At 39.8% G+C, this 25568-nt stretch overlaps 1 protein-coding gene and 1 long non-coding RNA gene across 2 annotated transcripts in view; one reads left to right on the top strand and one right to left on the bottom strand.

Annotated features, from left to right (window-relative positions):
* Positions 1-25568, bottom strand: part of LOC128090871 (uncharacterized) — a 579571-nt gene that overhangs the window by 434876 nt on the left and 119127 nt on the right. The gene's annotated exons all lie outside the window — the stretch shown is intronic.
* COL22A1 (collagen type XXII alpha 1 chain) overlaps positions 1-25568 on the top strand; it is a 225347-nt gene that overhangs the window by 170071 nt on the left and 29708 nt on the right. Inside the window, exons 34-46 of the mRNA XM_052703565.1 lie at positions 1270-1323; positions 1776-1829; positions 2980-3033; positions 5243-5296; positions 6900-6953; positions 7894-7998; positions 8505-8549; positions 10450-10527; positions 13714-13749; positions 14642-14695; positions 21934-21978; positions 22551-22598; positions 24236-24349. Of these exons, the coding sequence (XP_052559525.1) occupies positions 1270-1323; positions 1776-1829; positions 2980-3033; positions 5243-5296; positions 6900-6953; positions 7894-7998; positions 8505-8549; positions 10450-10527; positions 13714-13749; positions 14642-14695; positions 21934-21978; positions 22551-22598; positions 24236-24349 (795 nt within the window). The remainder of the gene's footprint in view (positions 1-1269; positions 1324-1775; positions 1830-2979; positions 3034-5242; positions 5297-6899; positions 6954-7893; positions 7999-8504; positions 8550-10449; positions 10528-13713; positions 13750-14641; positions 14696-21933; positions 21979-22550; positions 22599-24235; positions 24350-25568) is intronic.

Here is a 25568-nt window from a genome sequence, read left to right as displayed (position 1 = left end):
TGTGCCTTTTTGTTCTTCTCTCTTGCACAAAACAAATTTCAGGCACAACTGAGCAAGTTTGTGATAAAGGATCTCTTACGTGCTTCATGCGATTGCACTATCCTTCAGGGGGCCAGTAGATGGCATCAGGGACTGCCTGATTGGAAGTTGGTCTCACCGGGTGCTGATTGTAAAGTGAAATTCTTCAAATTATTTCTTACAAAGCATAATATTTATTCATAATGCATAATAAAAACAGGCATAAGCAGTATTTATGCTATTACTTTTATTTTGTCTGATAGAGAACAATTTGCAAACAGACTTTGGATTCCCAGGTGTTGCAGAAATGATCGGCAAATAGCAGATGTAAATAAAACACAGACTGATTTGCTTGTGGGTTCTGCATTTCTACTGATCGTTATTCCTCGTGTGTCTGCTGGGGGAGCTTAATTTGCTGCTGTTCTTCCTGTTTTTTGATTGCATAATTGAAACACCTCATATGATAATTAATAAATAAATGATGATTGCTTTTGCCTGAATACATATGATCTTATAAGTAAGCAAATGTGGGTATGCAAGTAGCGTCAGGTTTTCTCTGGCTAGTTTCGTTATTGTGCTGTTCCATTCAACTTATAGAAAGCAGAAATATGGGCTTACTGATTATTATTATAGAGCTCAACAGAGAGCTGATGAACACCTGTCTGAAAGCATCTTTAATGAGGAAGAACAAGGATAAATTACTCCTACTAGTTATTAATGGTTGTGCATGATATAGTGAATTGGCATTGCAGGAGTGAGGGTCAGTTGCACAAATGTGTGGAATTATTGGCAGAACTAGAGATTTGGAAAAGCTGTGTAATACACATCTCAGGAAGTGCTCAAAATTCCTTCAGTCTTAAAGGTGAAATAACAATCTGTTTGTATGTAAGATGCTTTCCATGCTGTAGGATAGCTTTCGGCTTTTGGTCTCACAGAGAGACAATGCAATGCAGTGGCCCTGGTGCTTTTGCTGTTGGATGTGTCACCTGTCCTATTAATAAAGTGGAGCAGAACTGATCAAATTTGAGGACAGCAAATTCTTCAACTACTTTTCTCAATGAAGGAAAACTCTTCTCTTTTAAAACTGAATATTTTTGCAATTAGTATTATACTAATCCTAGCAGTCTAGACAAAATCTCCAAAGTCCTTTGAGGAATATACTCAATGCCAGAAATGGATATCTGATCAAACGAGTCTCTTACAAAACAAGATTAGGGTGTCTTCTGGTTTATTTGTCTTGTTTTTTATCAGGGTGAACCAGGACCCAAAGGGGAGAAAGGAGATCGGGGAACAAGTGGAGAACCTGTAAGTACAGCTAAGTGTTTCTTAAGTTAGTTTTAAATTCTAGTAAGAAGACATGAGAGCTGCCTCTTTTGGAGAGAGAGTGTGGGACATGCTCTTTCCATAGTCAGGAATCTTCTCTTATCAAAAATAACCACAGGGTTGTTTGGTGTTGGCTACACAGGAAGACAGATTATATGAAATTAAGCACCTAATTTTTTAGCTCTGTACCCTATGGCTAGAAGAAGAAGAGTATGGGAGAAGAGTCTAAAGAGTGCAGTTGGCTACTCCATTTATATTTGGCTCTGCTCCTGTTCTGGAAGGAGCTCTCAGGAGAGGTAGAGAGCTGTGCAGTCCCAGCCTGCATAAAAAACACTCTCTCTTCTCTCAGTGTGAGGGAGGAATAACATCTTTTGATGAAGGGAAGAACTGAACTGTTTCCTTCAGCTCTTCCGCCTGTGCCTCTGTTTTTGCAGGGATTACCGGGGATCCCAGGTGAACAGGGTGTCCCAGGAGCTGTAGGACTCCAGGTAAGAAGAGCATAACTTAAAGTAAATCTTTGGTATGATCAGAGAGGGTTGACTTCATGGTGCATCTCACTGTGAATAATTCCTTCCCTGTACACCAACATCCCATTTCTCCTACATCGTTCTAAGTACAGGGACTACTGTACAGGTATTTGCTTATGTTGGACAATATGAGAAGATTTAAAGCAGAAATATGTGATATTTGAGGAAAGACCAGTGTCATCTGAGGGTCTTCTCCCAACTTTAGGCTCCTCCACAAGGGCACCTGGTATTTGTGCCACCAAAGCACAGGTCTCACTGATAAGTTACTGCAATACATTAACAAAATGTTGCAGAGCATTCAGGCTCAACCCCAGCTCACTTAACCCTGACAGCATTATTACTCATGTTAAATGGATTTATAATCTTAATTATCTTCTGAAAAATTTCTGGCTCATGCACAGTATTTCCATGTACCACTGAGGTATGTCTCCATATAAACATAGAAGGGTATTTATTCTGTCTTCATTTGTGTTGCATTCAAGTCACATCTATTAGTTGGGGATAATCGGCAAATACTGCTTAATAGCAGTCTTTGCATCATGAAAACAGTGACACAAAAAAACAAGAACAAACATAATACCGTATAACTTTCAAGTAACATTTGCTGAAAGGGAGACCAGATCAATGGATAGACTCCATTCTGTCATGCCAAAATCCTAATGAAAGAACTAAGTAGTATGTAGGACCACAGCAAACTCACTGCACTGTAATCTATTTTGACCATTTCTAAATGATTATTAGTATTTGAGAACTGCAGGCAAACTTCCCCTTTGCAAGGAGATCATCAGAGTTCAGCTAGGATGGAAGCATCAGGTTGGCCTGAGGATAGGAGGCAGCTTCCCCTAGACGAATGTCTGCAAGTTCCAACGTGCAGTACAGTGAAATAGCCTCTGAGCTGATCAGTCATTAGTAATTCTTCTTATGTCTCAGGGTTTTATTTTTATATTTCATTTTCTTGCTGCATAGAGAACTGGGAGCCATTTCCTCAGCTGTTGAACTCCTCTGCGAATTGATTAGCTGAGTACATGTTCAGGCATCCTGAAGTCTATTTGTCTGACAGGCATTCCCATCCCATCTCTAATCAGCTGGTACTTCTTTTCTTACTGCACAGGGGACAAAGGGGCAGAAAGGAGCCCGAGGAGAAGTTGGAGCCCCTGGAGAGGCTGTGAGTAACTGTTCCCTTGCAGCATTTTTCCTTGGCAATAACACACCTAAAGGGACTTGGAAGTCCCTCCCTGCCTTGCTGATTCATGGTCCCAGGCTGCTTGGAAGCAGGGCACATCCTAATACAGCTGAAAGAAGAGTCACTGCTGGTGGGCAAACAAATGCAGCAGCACAAAACCAATCAATGCCCCAATCAGCCAGCTCTAAGTTGTTTGTCCTTTTTTGGATAAGTCTCCTTCTCTAACAAAAGCCAACTTTTCTTAGTGAAGTGAGGCAGAGCTTGCTGCTGCACCGTGCTATCAGCCCAGCCCAGGCAGTCAGCTGGTGCATGGAGTAGCTTCCCAGCAGCAGCCAGAATTAGTTTTTGATAACAGTTGGTTTTAGGTTTCGTAGTCAATTTTGCTTTCTTTAATAAAGTCTCATCACCAGAGGAATCATTATGTACCACTTTTTGAGGCCTGTATTCCACAGAGTGCTACTATTGTCTGACTACATGCTAAAGAACAGCTGAAGATTCAAGCCCTGTTTTATTACTATAGCAGTTGTATACTCCTTTTGTGTCTGAATAAAAGGCCACATACTTTCTTTGTAAGCAGAGAAGGAAAACTGAAGAACTCATTCAAGTAATGACTGGGAGAGATGATAATTTTGGAGTTTGAATTACTAAATCACAGAATTGTAGGGGTTGGAAGGGACCTCCAGAGATCGAGTCCAACCCCCCAAATGATGATGAAGACATTCAAGGTCAGAGTGGACGGGGCTCTGAGCAACCTGACTGAGCTGTGGTGTCCCTTTTCATTGCAGGGGAGTTGGGCTACCTGGCCTTTAAGGGTCCATTCCAACCCAAAAGACATTATGATTCTGTGATTATATGTTTGTATATGGGAGAAGAAAGCCATAGGAAATCCAAGCAAAGAATCCTAGAGCACTGAGTTTCTCCTTGTGTCTTTGTGTTTATGATTTTCCTGCTTGGATTTGTGCTCAGACATTGTATTTAGCAGTGCATTGACCCTAGACTCTCAACTGCCTTTCCTCAAGTCTCCATCGTCTTCTGTTGAAGGATTCCTTAGTCCATGTGGAGAAAAGCAGCTAAGGGTGCCCCACTCCCTCTAAACCTATTCACTGATTAGCATAACGTGGCTTGGAAAGCATAATGATATGGAAATGCACACGTATGCCTTTTGTTTGCCATCCCATCACAGACTGCCGCTGCTCCACATTTCTTTTGACTCACATACCAGTAACTGCAAATAACACAGTAATGAGGAAACCTTTAATTCTCTTACAGTGAGCTTGATGGAAAGTCATCCATTTGCTGTGAATACTCTTCACAGTTGTGCTGTGCAAGATTTTCACAATCTCCCATCTGTTTGTGTTGTCTCTCTGCAAGAAATTGCTACCCAGATCTTCCCATAGGAGGGGTTTCTGTATTCCAAGTCAGGAACATTATTTCACTTTGCCAGTGCAGATGTTTTTAGATAGTCTGCCTGTTTTCATCCTGAATGGCTTAGGAATGCTGATAGAAACACTTTTCCTTGTGAAGCTGTGACAGCAAGTGAACCCTGGCCTGTGTAGAGTGATGAGTAACTCCAGAGATAATGACTTAGGCTTGATACTGTCAGGCCTAGAAGAAAATGTCTAGCTACAGCCTGTAACCCCAAGCATATGTCTCTCTGGGGACATAATCTGAAAATATTTCCTCCCATGTCCCTCATGCATGTTTGGAGGCATACATACTGAATAGGGCTGCAGATGAAAATACCTGTACTTCAGAACAAAAACACTCTGAATGATTTGTGATGCTTTTCTATCTAACACAAATGAGTATTTTTCAGGTTTTTGTTTTCAACAGAGCACATTTTGTTGGCCAAGATTTTCATTTTCATCTTAAATAAACTTACTTTTCTCTGTTCTTTTGATGTTTTGGTCTCAGACCTTTCTTCCTGAATCTGAGCTGGACTTAGCTGGATTTTAGTTTGATGTGGGTAATTTAAGCTTCTGAGAATCTTTTTTTTTTTTTTTTTTTTTTTTTTAAATTGTTTCATGCTTCTTTACACTTCAAAGTGTTTCAAAAAAATGTTGTTCTTTTGCTTTGTGCTTGTACAACATCTTGTATGATATAAACCTCAGTTCCACTTAGAACATCTTGTTCCTATGGTGGTACGAGTTGTGAATTACATATGTACATAAATTTCACTTTCTTTAAAAAGGGTGCAGTTGGACCAGTGGGGCCTCCTGGACCAAGAGGATTGCCAGGAAATGTGGTATGTAAGCACCAGTGTATTTGTTTTCTCATCTGTGCCCTGGTCTCTTTATTTAATTTATTTAAACCTCCTGTGGGGGTTTACTATCAGATTCAAAAGGCTGTGTTTCATTACACTTCTTTACTTTTTTGAATCAAAAGATGTGGAGGCACTTGGGAATGATGTTTCTATGAAACATATTTTCATATTCATTTGTAACAACAGGGAGGCATGGAAAAGCTTCACTCCTCTTCAAATTGTAAAAAAACATTTTTTTCTGCCAGCTCCTCAAGAGAAAAATTACAGTGTTTATTGTCTCTTTGGTTTTGTTTCCTTCACCTCATTTCCATTTGTCCTTTCCTTTTGAAAACATGACTACTTGATATCAAGATTGCATAGTAAGCTCCTATATTTGTTATGAAAATATGTAAATATTAGATCCTACAATCAGTGCCTTGAAGATGTACAACATCCTCTTACCTCAGTAGGTATTCATCACCATCGTTATATTGTGCCTGACAGAGCTTTTCATGTCTGCACAGAAACCTTTAGAGTAACTCTACTCCCTGCTCCGCCATTATAACTCTCCATTTAGTGCTTGGGATTTCTTTAGAATTACAGTAGAGTAAGTGAAAAACAACACTTAGACCTCAGGTTGAAATATGTTCAGGAACAATGGTTTAGCACAAAGGCTCTTGAAGGCAGTTTGTCAACTAGGCAGTCCAAATAATATCAAATTGCCTTTCTCCTAATTGTTAATCTACATTTCATTTAATTGTATTAGCGCAATGATTTCATTTCAGATTGGAAGATTATATCTAAAATGAAGAATTTGTTCAATTTTACAATCCTTTAAGCAAATTTCTTTACCACTAATGCCAATATATTACTTATAAAAGCTGATATAAGTAAATATTTTTTACTGATACATAAAAGAAAATAATCATCATGTCCACGCAGAGAAGAAGTCAGTCCAATCTTATGGTGCCAAAACATCATTTAATATCTTAAAATGGAGTGCAACTCTACAACATTTACACATTTTGGTGTGTTAGGAAGCCACAGGGTTTGATTTCATCTATATTTTGACAAGGAATGCTTTGGAATCTGCCAAGACCTGAAGAGGAACAAAAAATTGAAATAAAGGGTAAAACAAACATAGTCAAATATTCCAGTTTTGGAGACTGTTAGCTGTAAAATATGGAATACTGTGAGACTTTTGGCTTCTCTGATAGAAAGGAGTTGGAATTTGTTGGTAATGGATTAAGAACTGCTGAGGATTTCACAGAACAAAAATGTTATGGGTAGAAGAATGCACGAATCTGGAATTAGCTCCATTCCAGCTTTTGCTGTTCAGCTCTTTTTTATATCGAAAAAAAACCCCCAAACAAACTCAAACCTCATGTAAGCACTTGGTACACAGCTCTTCTGTGATGTTCTCTGGATTGTTGGATTCTCTGAACTCTCTACTTGTCTGCAGAGGAAAGCGTAAAACTCATAATCCTCATGTCTCATAATCCTTGAGACAGACCATGTTGAACATGCTGATGCTGGTCCATGCATCTTCTTTAGGATCAACTGCTGCCTAAAAAGATTCTAGTCTTTAAAGTTCTTTTCTCTTCAGGGAATACCTGGAAACCCTGGACTACCAGGGAAAGAGGGAGAAAGAGGGGAAAAGGTGAGTTTGTTCTTACCTGGCTTTGTTCCTTTTCCTTGGGGCATTTTAAGTAACTTAGGACAGAAACAGCTTGAACTGGCAAATGATTTCATAGGTTCATACACTGCTAGGACACATGGACTCATTAGATTATCTCATCTGACCTATTCTATTACACATGCTACAAGGATTTCACCCTGTTGCAGCGTTATGATTTACCTAATAAAACTACTGAGGTACAACTGAATATGCCAAAGTCACTGCTACATATTTATACAATGATGATCTTCTTTTGTTCTCACCCTTCAGTACTTTGTGAGATGCTTGCTTACCACTTCAAACCCAAAACTGGAAGAAAAGCTTGCTTTTGTTGTTTAGGAAACAGATTTCTGCTTTTCTGGTAAACTACCAAATATGACCATAAGCTCAGCCGTCCAATACACTCTTTCCCACCTATGTCTGCTTTGCCCAACTATTGTGTTTTATTTCATATCTAGTCAATATACTTTTTCATGCCAGGGACTTGTAGTTTACCAGTACATTACAAGCAGCCAGCATGCCAAAGTCCTCATCTTTTTTTTTCTTTTTCTTTGCCAGAGTAGGAATAATTAATCACAAACAGGGACCCATGTATGTAGGATATAGGATTTATAAAGAAACAAATCCCAGCCTCCTCAGTCTGAAAGTGTTTTAGATTACTGACATTCATCTCAGCGCCATGTGTGGATCAACAACTCTCTCATCTAGTCAGTACCCAAAACATTTTGAAATGTTTTGCTTTTTTAAGGAAAATAAAATGCCCTGAGATTTCTGAAGAAAAAGGCTTCCTTTAAAAGATGGTTCCCTATGTTCAGATGAGAAAGCTAGAAGAAAAGGTAGATCTTTTAGTCCCAGTGAAAGACCTCGGACAGGAATGGTCTTTAATGTATGGTTGACAGCTTTATTGGATTATCTTCTGCAGGGTGACCCAGGAAAAGAAGGAAAAGTGGGTTTACCTGGGCCAGCTGGGGTGCCAGGGCCTCCTGGACAGCCGGGTTTGCCTGGCAAAGGTAAAGATGGAGAACAGGTAAGTACTGCTGGCAAGCACTGTGCTCGAGTAGCTCAGTATGAGCTTGACAAATGCAGCTTCTGAGGGAATGGTGGACTTCAGGTAGAGTGTTAGGTTGAGATCTCACGGGTGTCTGCAAGACACATGAGGGCACAAAAGCCTTTGTTGTGTAGGATGTTGCAAATCACAGTGCTGTATCCAAAAAGGTAGAGAGGACTGAAGTTTCTGAACTGTGAAAGTGTGCCATCTTGGCCATCCAGAATGGCCTCCACAACAAATAACCATCAAACGATTGTTGTGACCATCAATAGCTTGATGAAAATTCCCTAAAAACATTTACTTCTAGCTAAATTAGCAGACTGTAATCTGCTTACAAGTTGTCAGTAAAATATTTTTACCAGGATGGTGTAGAACAAGGAAGGGGGGTGAGTGCTGGGAACTTGTGCTACCTCGCCTCCCTCAAAGGCCAGGCTCCATTCTGGCTATGCAATGACTCTTCCCTGGTTTTGGTTATGTCACTTTAGGGAGAAAGAGGCCCACCAGGCTTGCCAGGACCTTTTGGACATAAGGTGAGTAAGGACTTTATTGTTTATTACAGACTGCTTCTTTCCACTGCTAGAACTGAATTTAAAGTTATGGTGAAAATATGGTCTGCTTTTTTATTTTACCTCTCTCAAGAGGAAATCAAATACTTTCCAGTGAGACTGGGTATTTCTGGTTTGCTCTCCTATACTGCAGCTAAGACAAAGACTAGTTTGTTGATTAAGTTAACAACATTAATGTCTTCAACTGAAAATGAAGTTTATTCCTTTGTGAGTAGATAGCAAGTAAAGAAAGGAATAGAACAGCAATAGCATTTGCTTCTGGAAGCATTTGGATTGTGCTTGAGTCTTCAGTCAGATATATCAGAAATTCTCCTCTTTGAAATAATGACTGTGTCTTGATTTGGAATGTTAGAAAAATAGGGTATTGAAACAGGTTTTGTAAATGATTGGTACGAATACAGCAATATGATCGAAGTCCCATATTTTTGAAATAACCAAACTGCTATGAAACATTTTCTTTTGTTTTTGCTGCATCCTGCATAAATACACTGTACTCTGTTGTATATATCTTGACAGTTCAGAAGGTAGACACAACAATAGAGTGAAAGTAATATAAAATTCATGAGAAAAAAAAACAAAAACTGAAGGCAATCTAATGAAATACGTTGTTCAATATCAACACAAGACGTTAGGAATCTTAATTGTGCATGGAAAAATACTCTTGAAATTTTTGTACTGAAATTATGTTCTTGAACAAAGTAACAGATAAGGGATCTGCAGGAGTGCCTGAACTAATGAGAATACATTTTCTCTCACTGTCCCTGTAGTATTGTTTCTTTGAAATAGAAGATTAGTTTAAGAAAAAGAAAGGAAATAAAGTAGGAGATATTGCAGAATGATCTTGGGCCCAGGTAGAATCCATGGGTAACCATTTTTCTATCAAGCTTCTGTACAGTTGGAAATAGTGTAATAATAAATAACATAAATAAGGCTCATTGTTATATGTCTACTGACAGAGTGAGACTGACTCTCACAACTGCAATATAATCCATAAAAAAATCTTATTTGATATTTCTCTCTATAACAGGGAAAGAGAAAGGACATTAAATTTAAGTACTGTAACTGATTTTTTTCTTAACCCTCTATCTACAGTGCCCATTAAATAGCACCAAGTAACTGTCTGTGATCTGCAAATTTTAATGTTGAAAATTCATTTTTTTGGAAGGGAGATCTCTCTATTTGTAGTATAGTCCCCTAGGGAGAGTAGTAGAATGGGTTTTTAAAAATTGTTAATGCACTGCTGTGAACAAGCTTGTGTTGGTAAAGGAGAATATTAAGATGCATCCCAACTTCCTAATTCTGTCTTCCCTATATAAATAATATGCATTTATCAATGCTTACAGGTTAGCAAGCATTTCTTCACAAAAGAATGTGAAGAAAGGAGAACACTTTACTGTGCTTAGTGTTTGCCCAAGCTACGGGAAATGCCTCATAGTACCCTGCTGGCAATTGCAAATGCAAGTGTGAAACTCCATGAAAGCAGATGCACTATTCTTCTGAAATCTGATGTTCTCAAATTACTGCAGTGTGTATCAGACATTGTAGCGTATGGAACTACTGTTGGAAATTGGATGCTGTGTGCTAAAATGAATTAAAATACTTGTGGAAGCTGTGTTCCTTTTCAGTTATGAGATGTGGCACATGCTGACGTGGTGTCAGTGCTCACAAAGGTGTACCCCTCTGAAGTAGGGAGGCACTTCTCTTGGCAGGACACGACAGAAACTGTGTTGCCACAACCTGATCCCATGTCATACTGGGCAGGATCAAGGTTGTATCAGTGTTATGTTCTGTTGGAAAACTGTGTTGTATTTCAGCACATTTTCTCTGCAGTGGACAAAGCTTTTAAGTTCTCCCTTTATTTTAGGGTGAGAGGGGAGCTCCTGGCCTCCCTGGACAGCCAGGAGACAGAGGTGTGCCAGGAGTTGGACTGGCTGGACCACCTGTAAGTAGCAGGAGCTGTTGCAAACTGTGATGAGACAAAAAGTTAATCTTTAACTGTTGCCATCTGGAGAATGGGCTCCCTGTGCTCACCTGTGCCCACCTGTGCCAAGAGCCTACAGCATTTCACTCTCTGAAGACGCACAATGCTAGCCCGGAAGCTGCCATTCATGGCTCTGATGCCCACAAGTTTGTTGTGAGGGCTCTTGATGCATTTGGTTTTAGTTGAAAGAGAAAGGCAGAAAAGTGCTATCAGAGTGATTGATGCAGCTGTCTGTTACTTGCGGTTTTTCCACAACATCTTGACACAGTGGCTCTGGATGGGAGCTGAGGTCTGTGCTGAGTTACCAGAGTTAGTTTAACAGGGAGATGTAACCCTGCTGTCACCTTATTAGGAGGAATGATGGTGACACACATGTCCACATCAGTACACAGTACTCTGATAGGGAAATATAAAATCAGATTAGTTAAATCACTGCCTTCCAAGAGAGCCATTGCCTTCATAATTTCCCTCAGAGATTAAGTTACATCTGATCCAGCTCTGCCATCATCTCCTGCTGTTGTTGAAGTTCTACAATTATTAATGGGCATGAGATGTTTGTGGGATTTGTTCCAGAAAGTATGATATTGTTGGGATTTGATCATCCCAATACTTAATATGCTCTTGAGATCAAGGGGATTTGAGAGTGCTCTGACTCTGTAGCCCTCCTGTTCCACTAAATGCACAAATGAAATAAGTCTAGAAGGAATCAAACTTCATACCTAGTTAAAATTGCTAGAGAACATCAGAGTCCTTGCAGCCTTTCATATCCCCTTATACATGCCACGATACTGTACCAGCCAAAGCCAACATTTTCATGCTCTGATTATCTGCTTAGGAGTTTCTCAGTACATGAAATTATTTTGAAATGATAATTGATATTGCATGATACTGGCTAATAAATCTAGCCTTCTGGGGTGTACTTCCATTTAATATTTGGTTTTACCCTGCTGAATACTCCGTATAGTAAAGCAGACAGGGTTGGTTTCATAGCACACCATGACCATATCATGGCTATCGTGGTGCTTAACAATGGTATCAGTGATAGAAGATTCACTGAGTGTTACTTTGCTATGATTTAGATAAGGAACAGTGATGTTGGTTGCACTTCTTAAGGTTTGGTCATTAATATTAAAGTTGAATTAGAAATGAATGACTTCTTTGAAAGACACTAGTATTTAACGTGTATTTATGTGTCTAGTATTTAATTAATGAGTTGTAGATCCATTACAGGGTTACCTGAGTTCTCTTCTGCACTCTTATGTACAGAGGAAGCCAAAGTTATTCTTCACATATATTCATGCAATGACTAAGAACTTCACTCTATCACTTGTAGCCATCACCTGACACACACCAGAGGATTACTTTGCGTTATGTCTTTGCTGTTTGACCACTATCAAAATGAGTAGATGGTGCCAGTACATACCATAATACTCCCGATTGATTTTATTTTTTTTTAACCTTGCTCCAGTTCAAAGACTCAGAATTTGAACAATTTGAGAAATGCTATATAACATTTAATCCATCAAGCTTTCACACATCTTGAGTCCCACTAAAAAATAGAATATCCTCGGAGGAGATGCTTCAGTGCATATTATACACTGAATAAATGCGTCAGCCTGTACCCTTTCTAGTAATATGACAAAATTGGGTATATAATGTTTTCAGTTTCAGACGTAAGAGTCAGCAATTTGTTTTAATTGGAGTCCTCACCTTGTTTCCTCCTGTGCCCTTAATCTCTCTTGAGTTTTGCTCCCTGTGTGAAAGGTTTAGATAGATAAGGGTGAGTTTTGTTGTTGTTGTTTGCATTTGCTTTGTCTGCTAAAGTATTGTATTACTACTGAGCCATAAAGTGAGTTTTAGCAGTGTGTGATTTTCCCAACTGAACTAAAAGCAGAAGTGACTGCATGGAGAAGTGGGGTGAATCCACATGCTCATATTCAAGTTCCCTGATAGAAATATGTGATGCACTAATTTGATGGTAATTACTTGTGATCTGTCTTTCCTTCTTCATATTACAATGAGTTTAACATTATGCATTTAGCCCTTGCTTTAGCAAAGCATTAAGGCATCTTGCATGGAGAACTTTGTGAGGATTAGTAAGTTAATATGCCTGAAATAGAAAGCAAAGGGAGAGGAGCCGTAGTGTGAAACAATTTATTCAAATACAGTCCTAGGGATGTGAGGTCAAACTATGTCTGGGATGTGTTTGGAATGTCAGATTGATCCATTCCTGCTGGATATGGGTACTGCATCACTTCTTTAGTGTGCCTTTAGGAGTGGATACCTTCTAGTCTGTTCACTCCACTATGCACCTGTGTAAGCTGCATTCCCAAAGAAATAGTGTATGCAAGTCCACTGGATCCTTTCCTTTAACCTCATTTAAAGAGCACGCAGATCCCATGAGATGCTTTTCCTACTTCTAGAGGAAGTTGAACACAGTGTCTTTCAGGACCATGGGGAGGTTCTCCTGTCCCAGTCCAAAACATGAAAGGCTGCTGCAGTTCTGCATCCCTGGGTTCAGCCAGTAGCGAGGCTGAGCCCATATTGCCAGTGGGCATGTACAACGTACACAAATAGACATGCTGCCACACAAGTCAATTTGGAAACGAATGCCTTGATCAACACCCATGTACATCTGAACAACACTCACGTAATCACGAAAAAAGCACATGTTCACAGCCACTCAGCCCTGTTGTCGGCACTCACACTTTTCCTATTCAGCTAGTCTGACTTCAGGCTCACCAAGAGCCTACAGACTCAAATTCATCAGCTCACCCACTTGGAAGAGGGTAACAAATTGGATTTAATGATAAGATAGGGCAGAATGTGATGATGATGTGGAGGGCTCAGTCTGACAAGCGACATGTCAACATACAGCTGTCCTCTTTAGTCTCTTTTTCTCCTTTTTTCTCCCACTTTTTCTCCATGATCCATCTCAGTTTCTCCCTTTGATTTTCCCTCTGAACATCCCACTGTGAGTATTGCATATTTTTGTCTGGGCAGCCTGTCAGATTTGCTCCTTTTCCTTTCCCTTTCTTTTCTCTTTTTTCTTATCTCTATTCTTCAGGGACCCACCTGTTCAATCAAATGGAATGCTAATTTTAAGCTCTGCTAGTATTTTGATTGCTCAGTCTTCTCTATTTGCAGGGCCCTGTTGGACCCCCAGGAGACAAAGGATCATTGGTACAGTATGTCTTTCTCACTACACCCAAATTTTATGGGGAGGGGGCAAACAAATGAATTTTGTTACTATCAGCGATTTCATAAAATCATGATTAATTTTTTGGTTTAGTCACATGTTGGGAGAGTCATATGTTGGCTGATTAGCCAAATGAGACTTCAGATATGCACTACCACTACATGTTTGCTGTAGTGGGTTATGAGAAAAAGAGTTATCCAGACTCTTGTTCTGGTGACAACTTTTCCTCACCCCTCAGAATATTTCCCACAGATGGAAAGAAGAAGTATGTCATGGCAGACAATTCAAGGCGTGTTATCATGCTTTATAATATAATATATATAATATAAATACTTTTAAGCATTTTTCTTGCTTAAGGCTTGCAGAAAACCCTGCATTTAAGTATTTCCTTTAATCATTTACTAGGATGCAGTCAATAGGTATGAAACAAATGGCTGTTTATTGTAGTTTTACTATATGCTGGCATGCATTTCCAGTGGTATAGCCCAGTCATGGTGTGCACTAGTTTGACACCAAGAAATTGAATTGTCTTTTCCACAGTCCCTTGATCAGTTGTATTTTCTCCCTGTTCTTATACTTGCCTTCTTATAAAGAGTCATTATTACCTTTCCAGTTGAGGTATGGGAGATTTGACTGGAGTGATACACTTACAGTTCCTCTAGGCACAGAAACAACTGATGCTGTGATAGTTTAATGTGGAATTATTTTATTCTAGTCTCTTTTGAAAGTGTGTTTAACTGTTAGCATGGTGGGGTGTTGGTGGTGGGTTTTTTTTTTCCAAATAATCATTGAGTTCAGTATTTTTTTCTCTTCAGCTAAGGATAATCTGGCCAGTACAGCTCATGTTTCTGCTTGTGTCTGTTCTCTCCCTGCCAGGGTCCTCGTGGTGTACCTGGTATCCCTGGACCACAGGGGCCTCCTGGCCAGGATGTAAGTAAAACAAAAGTGTAAGTGCTTACAAAATTTGCTGATGCTTAAGACTAATTTCCCTAAAAATTGTGTGCGTACTCAACCTTGGTTGTTGGAGATGATTTGCAAAAATTGAACTCTTATTTCAGGATTTCGGGGAAAAAGAAATTTAGGCCGCAGAGTAACTTTTGGAGGAAAGCGATGGACAACTTATGTGGCAGCATACACTGGGGAATGATCCTACAGTAGAAAAGGATGATAGTTAAGCTCTCTAGGAAATTCATAGAAGTCTCTAAGATAAGTAACCCATAATATTTCTATAAAAATAAGGTCACCTCCACTAAAAAGCTGTTTATGAGTTCATTTTACTGCTGCTGCTGTGCTTAAGAGATGACACTTTAACCTCTTCTTTGTGCATTCTCCTCACTCAACTCTCTGCAGTTGAGTCATGGAGCTAAGGGATAGAGGGAAGCAAGGCAGACTCCCAGCTTGATAGCTGAGCCCTCTCACTGCCCAGTTTTGTCACAGTGTTGAATGAGGGAAGAGATTTTTTCTCTGCTGGTAAGCCAGTTCTGTGACATGGAAACCTGCCTTGGAGGAAAATCAGCAAGGGGGCTGTGAAGATTTTGAGATGCAATCTTTGCATTTGTGCCTGTTGGAGGAATGCTGTGGGAAAGGGACAGTGGCCTTCTGTAACTCTCTTCTCATCAAGCTTTCTTATGCTGTCTTATCTGAAAGGGGTACCAATTTTCGTTAAGTACTTGTGAGCATGTTATCCTTCATGCACTGACATACACCAATTATCATAAAGGGTGCTCTTTTCTATAAAATAGCTCTCCTTTTCTCCTGAAACATTTGGAAAAGAAGGTCTTGGGTTTTTTGTTCACCCGCTCCATCGTAAGACAAATGATTGTGACAGTGGCGTTCCTCAAAAGCCTATTGTGGCAGAAACGGTCTATCACTTTGTGTCCCTGAGCAACCATTGCAAATGTTTGAGTTCTTTAACCAAGAGGTTCTTTAACAGAGCTTTTATACAGGAGATAAAACAGATGAGCTTATTGCAAGTGCATATGAGGAGAGTGTAAAGCCAGCTTTTCTAAGTCTTGTTCTGGTTCTGCTCAGATCAGTGTTGATTGGTCAACTCTTGGAGAAGCAGCACTGCAGTCTTTCTATCTCTCCTACTCCCTGCAGGAAATTACCCAAGCAAAACCATTGCTTATGGTACTTAGAAAGCACATCTTCTATTACACAAACTGATTTAATTGCAGTCAGCATGCCTTTCAAAACTATGTTTTCTGGTTGATCACCTATTAAGCAATTCTACCTGTATTTCAGGATGTGTAAATATAACTACAGAGCACATTCCAGCATTTCTTGGTATAACAGCAGGGATACTTTGTTTGACAAGATCCTGCGTTTCCCAGTTTCTTGATCTCCACTTTCATTTATGCATAGTACAAAGGATTTCTGATTCTGCTTTTTGCACATTTCTGTATCAGTGTAGCATTTCTGTGTTCTTTGAAGCTTGCCCATTTTTGTATTCTCTTGTGTTTATGCAGTATGTCATCAGTTAGAAACACTCTGATTTGAATTGCTGATAGGAGCTTGCCACATAATTCCGAAGCTATTCAGTAGCAACAGCCTTAATGACTTGCCTCAATGTCTTGTCTTTTGCTGTGGCCTCTGCAAATGTATTTCATGGTGTTTTGTTTTGTTGTTTTTTTTTGTTTTGTTTTGTTTTTTTTTCCCCGAGACTGATTAATTCTTCTAAATCACATTTACATACAGTAGTCTATTCTCTGCCTTGTTTTTCCAACTGCTGACTCATCAGATGCCCTTGGAAATGTGTCTTACAGGTTATTATATTCCCTGATACTGTAATATCATATTTAGAGTTGTATTTCAGGAGGTGAAAGAATAAATACTCCCTTTGCAGTAGCTTTGACCAGAATTATCTCTCAGAGGAGCACTTTTTGTTGTTGTTGTTGTTGTTGTTTTTTTGCATGACTGCATCCTGGAAGGAGAGTCTGACACACCATTAGGTTGTACTGCAGTTCAGTGAGACCTCAAGGCTGGAGAGTTCAATGTGGAACTTCTAGAGAGAGACCAGCAGAGGGCCACAAAGATGAGGAACATGGAACATCTCCCCTATGAGGAAAGGCAGAGAGACCTGGGACCGCTCAGCCTGAGGAAGGCTGAGGGGGAATGTTATCAATGCTTATAAATATCTAATGGTTGGGAGTCAAGTGATCACAAATTGGAACATGGGCAGTTCCATCTGAATGTGAGGGAGAACTTTGTTACTTCGAGGGTGACAGAGCACTGGAACAGGCTGTCTGTAGAGGTTGTGGAGTCTCCTTCTCTGGAAATATTCGGAATTTAACCAGACTCTTTCCTGTGCAGCCTTCTGAAGGGAGCCTGCTTCAACGTAGGGTTCAACTGGATGATTTCCAGATGTCCATTCCAACTTCTATAATTCTGTGGTTCTGTGCTCAAAAAATCTGTCCATAAATCTCTGCAGAACCTCTTCTTCTGGACAAAGCAGTGAACAGCTGAATCTACTGCTTTTTTTCTTTTTTTTTTTCTCTTTATCATCTCTGGTATACCTGTGTTATTCTCTCTAAATCTGTGTTTTTTTGTTTTTTTGTTTGTTTGTTTTTTAAATTAATTAAAGCCCCGATTCTTAAAGCCTGAACTTAAAGCAAACTTTTTTATATTCTTCTTTTTGTTTGTTTCTTTTTTTTTTTTTTTTCCTTCTTATGTTTGGGGATGGGAACAGAAAAGCCAAGGAACAGATGGAACTGAACTTGGCAAAGGATGCAAAGAATAACAAGAGATTCTGTGGGTTCACTGGTTAGAAAAGAAGAGCGTACCCCCAAAAAGAGTGTATCCCCTCTGATAAGTAAGAAGGGAGAAATGGCTGTAGTGGACAAAGAGAAGGCTGAGATAATCAACATGTTCTTTGCCTTGGTCTTTACTGGCAACCAGGCTTTCCAAATCTTTCATGTCCCTGCACCTCCAGTTAGAGGTTGGGGGAGCAAAATCCCTCCCACTGTAAGCAGAGAGAGAGTTTGAGAACACTTGATGAGATTAAATATATGCAAGTCAAAAGGCCAGATATCTTGCATCTAAGTGTCCTGAAGGAACTGGCTGAGGTGGCTGCCAAGTCACTCTCCATCATATTTGAAAAGTCACGTCTGTTGGGCCAATTCCCATTGTCTGGAAAAAAGGAAACATCACTCCCATTTTTAAGAAAGGTAAAAAGGAGTACCTGGGCATCTACAGGCTGGTAAGCCTCCCCTCTGTGCCAGGAAAGATCGTGGAACAGATCTCCCTTTAAATTATTTTAAGACACATGCAAGGTAAAGAGGTAATCTGAGATAGCCAGCATGGCTTCACCAGGAGCAAATTATGCCTGGCCCCTCTGGTGGCCTGCTAGAATGGAGCAACAGTATCAGCCAACAATGGAAGACCAACCAATGGACTTCTGTAAGGTCTTTGACACAGTCCCACACAACAAAAATCCTAATCTGTAAATTGCAGAATGTGGATTTGTTGGGTCTTCTATTTCATGGATAAGGAATTGGCTGCATAACCAGCACCAGAGAGTTGCTTTCAATGGCTCTGTGTCCAGGTGGAGGCTGGTGATGAGTCCCTCAGGAGTCTGAGCTGGGACTGATGCTCTTTAATATCTTTATCAACAATCTAGAGAGTGGGATTGAGTGCACCCTCAGGAATTTTGCTGATGATACTAAGCTGAGTGTGCAGTTGATATGGCAGAAGGAAGGGATACCATCCAGAGGGACCTGGACAGACTTGAAAATTGTGTGCATGTGAGCCTAATAAAGTTCAGTAAAGCAGAATGATTTTAAACTAAAAGAAGGGAGATTTAGATTAGATTATAGGAGATAATTCTTTACTCAGAGAATGGTGAGGCACTGGAACAAGTTGCCCAGAAAAACTGTGATTGTCCCATCCCTGGAGGTTGGATCAAATCCTGGGCACGCTGATCTGATGGGTGGCAACCCTGTCCATGGTGGGGAGTTGGAAATAGGTGGGCTTTATGGACCCCTCTAATTCAAGCCATTCCATAATATTATTCAGTAATTTGTATTTCCCTCTAGCTGGACTACTTTTCTCCATAATAGGACTGTTGCATGCCTAATTTAATTCCTTCAATAAAATTACTTCAAATATTAATTTTACTTACTTTTGGAAAAAAGAAAAATCCAAGCACATTTAAAGCTGGCAGTATTCCTGTATCAACTATTAAAAAAAGCATAGCCTTAAGTAATTTATCCAGAGAAATTGCCCAAATCTGTGTCATGCTCTGAAAGCTGCAGAAAGTGATTCTATGCTTTTCTCTGGAAGCATCCATTCTGCTCTGCTTGTCTCCTGGGAGAGAAAAAGTTTCCTTTCAGCATACCTTAAATTAAAATACAATCTGAATGACAAAGTCTCTTGTCCTACAGATAGCACTGAGGGCACCCATTTGATTTGGTCTTTCTGTATTTTGAATATGATAATTTTAATTAACATAAACATTAATCATTCTTAAATGTGCTAATTATTACTGATAACTACATTCCAATTTTACTGGGAAGTTAATCTTTCCATCTATTTATTTTTGTAATTGCAAAAACTTAATGTGTGCATACATTACTGCCACTGGATCTGAAGAACAGACTTTTCTTTCCTGGGGTTGGTTTTTCCATGCAGTTATAAGGCCATTTCCAAGGAGTTTTTATCTTTGCTTTAAAATTCACGCAACCCGAATCAAAGGATAGTCATTGTTTCCTTTTTTTTTCTTGTTATTCCTGGAAATCAGAACACGTCTATGCTAGTGATTTTATGTCTAGTTTTCTGTAGTACTACTTCCCAACCATATGCTTGTGATTTTGCTGTTGCATGTGGCTGGCTTCCTTATAAATTTTCTTTCTTTCATTTTTCAACATGTCATTTACACAACTTCCATCCATTCCCACTTTGGGACCGTTTGTGTGTGTGTCACCTTTTGCAGGTCAATCAAGTACTCTGGATCCTGTGCATCACACCTCCCTGTTGCTGCCTGCTTTGTCCTCCCTGATATCCAGTGACACTATTAATTGATATTCTAATATCAATTGCAGTTACACTCTGTACCTTCTGTCATTTTCAGTCAACTTAGAGTAGTTCATATCTTGTAGCTGGTTATGTTTTCTAACTCCAGGTCTCCATAGCTCAGCAGTGTTTTCTTTGTTTTGGACTCAGCCCATTGCCTATTCTGCAATAATGCAACATGCTGAAGTGCCATTGTCCTATATTTCAACTCATACAGTCATTCATCAAATGAGACTCTATTGCTGGCTTGTATTTCAACTTTTTGGCTTTTCCTGGGGTTGCTGTTTTCAATTTCACCAACCATGGCTTTTTTCATCCTGATTTATTTACATCCTATTAAAAGACGTCACTGGCTCCACATCATACAGCTTTCAAGAAGATAGGTCTATCTCTTTGTCTCAAAGCAATCTGATGCAAGGTAGATATCATAGCCATGTTGAAGAGAATTTCAGTTCTAGTTACTTTCTGATCAAGGTTGATTCTCGTGGCTCAAGTCTTTGCTTTCTGTTGAACTCCTTAAAACAAATCCTGTGTGAATCTTCCTTAACATAGCCAATATGTGAATATCTCCTTCACACTTTGCCTTCTCTTGAGTCTCACCTGTGGAAGGTTTAGCTTCCTCTAAAAACAAGCTTTTCATCCATGGAATTCAGTACTAGTTCAGTTCCGCTTATGTCACTTAGTTCATATTTAATATTCATCTCTTAAGAAGCCAAGGTAACTGTTGGGTTGTCATTCACTCAGAAGTGTTTAATATGCACATAGAAAAAGAGCTACCAAATATTTTTTATTTTCTCTTTGCTCTGACATGGACTATAGAATTTAAATTATAAGCAAGATGCAAGGATGAAATCCTATTTTGCCCTATAGCTGTAACTGTGGTATAGTAGGTTATCACAATTGTGCCTCTGTGCACACCCCGTGCACATAGATCATGAGCTCCCCAGTCAGCCGAGGAACTCCCTGCCTAGTTGGCTTCATAAATAGTACAATGGACTTACTGGAAATGATGGACCAACTTGAATTCAGGTGATTGACATAATTCCTAAGCCCCTTCCTAACAAAGCCTTTGGTTAATTAAAGCTGTTTTCCATGTTCTAATTTGTGTAGCCCTAAGTGTTCCTTGGGTGTGCTAAGCCTAGGCCAATTTACAGACATTACTTTTGTTGATTAATGTCCTGGGTGGGGAATCTGGCACCAGGGAATCAGAGACCACCTCAGGTGGGTCCTTGCAGAAGCAGCGGAACTGAGCACAAGATACTTCTAAATAATAAGTAGAAACTGTTCTGCATGTGCAAATGTGGTTCTGTAAGTCAGTCTTTTGTATGCAATTTAAGACGATCAATAGCAATGGATCACACATATGCAGGACTAATTACATAGGGCAACAGGCTAGCTTGATAGAGTAGTTAGAGAGTGGTCCAACTGAAAATGCCACTGAAGATTTCCCTCACTGTCTGAGTGATGACCAGCTGTTCTGCTTAAGAAACTCAGTTCCCCATGTAAGCATTACTTAACGCAAAGATTCAAAACAAATTGTTTGTTAACAGATTAATAACTTGCTAATAACAGGCAAGAGATGCCCATTAGGGTTCCCTTTTCCCAACCATAGTTTCCTGCTTGGAACTTAAATTCCAAGAATGCTTCTCATTCCCTAATTATCATCTCATGAAAGCTGACACAAATACTTTTTTTCACATTGAAAAAGAAAAAAAGAAAAAAAGAAAGTTTACTTGCTATTTCTGGTGCAAGGATTTGTTTGCAACACTAATGCAAAGAGAGGCCATGATTTTTCATTTTACAGGTGTCTTCAGGAATTTAAAGCTTCATCCTTCACACTTCCGCAGTCATACTGTTTCCTGGGACCAGGAGACATGCCAGAGCAATTTCAGTGGTGTGACTCAGACGAATTTCACTGGGTCATAATGTAGATAAGAGAGATTTAGGAAGGAATGAGAAGAAGTGATTAAGAAATAGCAAAAAAACAGAGAAGTACAACTTCTAAATTTGTACATGGAGGAGTTGACTGTGTGCCACATGCAGAGAGCAGTAGTGCTCAGCAGAAGCATTTGTCAGTCCAAAGCAATCAGCAGAATGTGGGAGCAACCAGAGGGTTAGCATATCATAATCTTATAGAATTTTTCTTTTCTATTTTATAGGGCCTACCTGGAAATCCAGGGGAAAGAGGACCTCCTGGAAAACCAGTATGTAACTTTTCTTCCATGCTGCATCCCCCAGAAGTTTTTTTCCTGCTGTTCTGTTCCCTTCTATCTTATTTATTTTCCTCCAGTACAAGTTGTCTCGAGGACGGTTCAGAGTTTTTTCTCTGCTGTTCTTCCCAGGAAAAAACAAAAACAAGCAAACAAACAAAACCTAGGAACTATTAAAAAAATATAATAAAAATACCTATGATAGTTTGGAACAGTATGAAAATAACTGAATGTTCTGCACACCAAAAAAAAGCCAAAATTGTAAAGGCAAATTATATATATATATTATAGCATGCTATGAGCAAGTACATGATCAAAAATACACAGAGGTCTCAGATATGATGTTCACTGATAATGTGAAGGAACTGGGTTTTTTTTATCCCAAAAAGAAACTTATACCAGGGCACAGAATACACAGAGGTCTCAGATATGATGTTCATTGGTAATGTAAGAGAACTGGAATGTTTTTAGCCCACAGAGAAACTTATACCAGGCCACAGATATGTTCAGGAAGATTTCTTACATTTATATACCTTTTAACGTTGCCTGAATTTTTCACTCCACAGGGTACCTCACCCCTGCTCTCTCCAGAGGACATAAATCTCTTAGTGAAGGTAATCAGCTTCTGAGGATGGTGGGAGTTTATCTGAATGTTTGATTGAAACCTAACTAACACCATGCGATGGGAAAGCATCAGAGCTAGAAGTGCAAAAGATGCCTTAAATTACTCCAGCAGAACTTGGAAATTGCAGGTCTCCTACTGACACAGCTGTTGGGACACACAAGGATGTGCTGGAGATCAAAACCCAGTGCTCTCTAGCAGCCCACACTAGTGATATGGTCTACAAAGATCTTTGTAACGTGGTTTAAGTTGTAAAAACTCTGAGACTTTTTTTTATCTCTTTGGGAGGCTTTCATTTCCAAGCAGGAATAACTATTGTGAAGTTGTATTACCTAAAGCAGAAAATGGAAACCACTTTAATCAAATGGCTGATCTTTCACACACACCTGCAAGTGACCACACTTCGCACTGTGGGTGCAAATTCAGTTTGCATAATGCGTCTAAAAGGATGCAGGTAATTAAGCCCACGTGCACCCATGTTTCAAACATGGTGATCTGTCTGTCTGCTTTTACTCTCCATGTAGACAGTTGTCTGGAAAACGAGTCTCTGTTTGAGAGGTGCTGATTGCAAAATCTTTAAAGATTTACGCGGGCTGAGTTGGGAGATTTTTAAGCAGGTTTGAGACATGGAATGAAATTCTTCCTTATTGATTAGAAGAAACTAAAAAATTACTTTTTTTACTAACCACATTAACAAAATGACCCTTTTAAGATTGCTGCTTTGAAATGACTTCATTGAAGAGCTGTTTTTCTCAGGCAACACAGTATTTTTTTCCAGAGAATTCACTATATTGCATTGTTTGGTATTTCTGATCAGGAGAGTAGCAACAGACTGTTTCTCTGTTCTCTATTTCTTGAGTATGGAATGTCATTTTGATGTTTTTTTTTTTTTTTTTTTTTTTTAAACTTCTATTATGTTACAGTTGCACACACACAGCATATTCTTTATGTTTTTCACTCTGTACCTGGCCCAGCTTTACATATAGCATCACCTTCAGACTCCAGATGCAACTAAGGCTCAGTTGTTCTGTATATCTCTCAAGCTTTTACATTTTCAGTAGGAAAATATAAATGGAGGAACTGAGGTTCAGAAAGACATTTTACCCTGCAATTTCACAATGGATCATTGGCTGAGTTGGGAGTTGTACCAAGCTGACCTGGTGTCCCATTGTTTGGGCTATGTTGTCTTTCAGCCTTTCTGGTTCTGTGCTGCAACAATGCAGTTTTCCATATCAGTATGCCCTCTTAGCAGTAACTCAGCAACTTTTTGACTGATACAGATGGAGTATTCTTCAAGTAGTCTTGTAGATTACAAACAAAGCTTTTCTTGATAATGTTGCTTTGTGGCTATTTGATCTTGTTTCCTCAGTTTCTTGATTGTTAAGATCAGTTAAGAGCTGTCCAAAACACTCCAAGGGATCCTATGGAAGCTCAGCAACTGGCCCTCTCTCTCCTTTACACTAACCTCACTTCACTGTACGTCAACATAACCCAGCTCCTCCTTGATGTGGTCAAAGTGCAATGGCCTACAGGTTGTGCTAGCTCCCCACTGCTGCATTCATACTCAGCATCTGCAAGCTCTACTAGATACCTTCACTCTGTTGCTAACTTCTTAATGTTCTCTCCTAGGATGTGTGCACTGAATGCCCGCCTGGCCCACCAGGACTGCCAGGCATCCCAGGTTTCAAAGGTGACAAAGGTCTCCGAGGACCACCAGGTAGAGACGGCCAGGATGGGAAAATGGTAAGAGAGCTAGGAAAGTGGTCATCCCTTGGGTTTGGTTTAACTATATCCCTTGGATATGCTTTACCCATTTTTTTTTTTCCCTAACAATATTCTTGCATGTTTGATTTTTATTTTTTTCAGTTACAATGAACTGAATCTTTTATAGCTGTCTTTGAAGTCAATGGACTGGATCTCAGCTGCTTCAGGGAGCCATAAGGTCTCTTCTGAGCCTTCTTTTCTCCAGACTAAACAATCCCAGTTCTCTCAGCCACTCTCATAAGACTTGTGCTCCAGACCCCTTGCAAACTTCATTGCTCTTCACTGGGCATGCCCAAAGCCTTAATTCTTTCTTGTAGTGAGCAGCCAAAAACTGAACACAGTACACAAGGTGTGGCCTCACCAGAGTTGAATACAGTGACCAGCTTTCCTGGAGCCCTTTACCTTTCAGGACAGACTCCCAAGGGACCCTCTGTACCAGTGTCCTGAATAGTTCAAAGTCTCCTCTCCAGAAGTCCAAGCAGTTCTCTGTTTCTGAACAGCAGGTCTAGCAGGGCACCTCCCCTGGTAGGCTCTCTTACCATTTGCATCAGGAAGTTATCTCCCACACATTCTAGAAACCTCCTACTTTTTCTGCTCTGTATTAAATTTCCAGCATATTTCAGGGAAGTTGAAGTCCCCCATGAGAACAAGGGTTGGTGATCACACAGCTTCTGCCAGCTGCTCGTAGAATAACCCATCCATCTTTTCATCTTAGTTAGGCAGTCTATAAGACCCTCCACCAGGATGTCAGCCCTACTGACCTTTCCTCCTAATCCCTACCCATATAGACTTAACCTTATCATAGTGAGCCACAAGCTCAACAAATCAAAGCAGTCTCTAACATAGGAAGCCATGCCACCAAACCTCCTTTCTTGCCTTTTCATTCTAAAGAGCTTATAGCCCTCCATTGCAACATTCCAGTTGTGGGACCAATCCCACCATGTTTCAGTAATGACCACTAAGTCATAGTTTGCCTGCATGCAGTGGCTGAGAGCTCCTCCTGTTTGTTGTTCATGGTGCGTCCATTGGTGTTGATGCACTTCAGCTGAGACATTTGCCTCACTCCCAATCCTGTCATCCTGTCATTCCCCTGGACTCATCTTTAATGAGCCTTATTTTATTCCCTTCCTATTTCACATCTAGTTTAAAACCATCTCAATGAGCTCTGCCATCTCCTGGCCTAGGATCTGTTTCCCCC

Source organism: Tympanuchus pallidicinctus, unplaced genomic scaffold (assembly GCF_026119805.1).
Source record: "Tympanuchus pallidicinctus isolate F22 unplaced genomic scaffold, pur_lepc_1.0 scaffold5, whole genome shotgun sequence".
NCBI lineage: Eukaryota > Metazoa > Chordata > Aves > Galliformes > Phasianidae > Tympanuchus > Tympanuchus pallidicinctus.
This window is presented reverse-complemented; position numbering and strand designations above follow the sequence as displayed.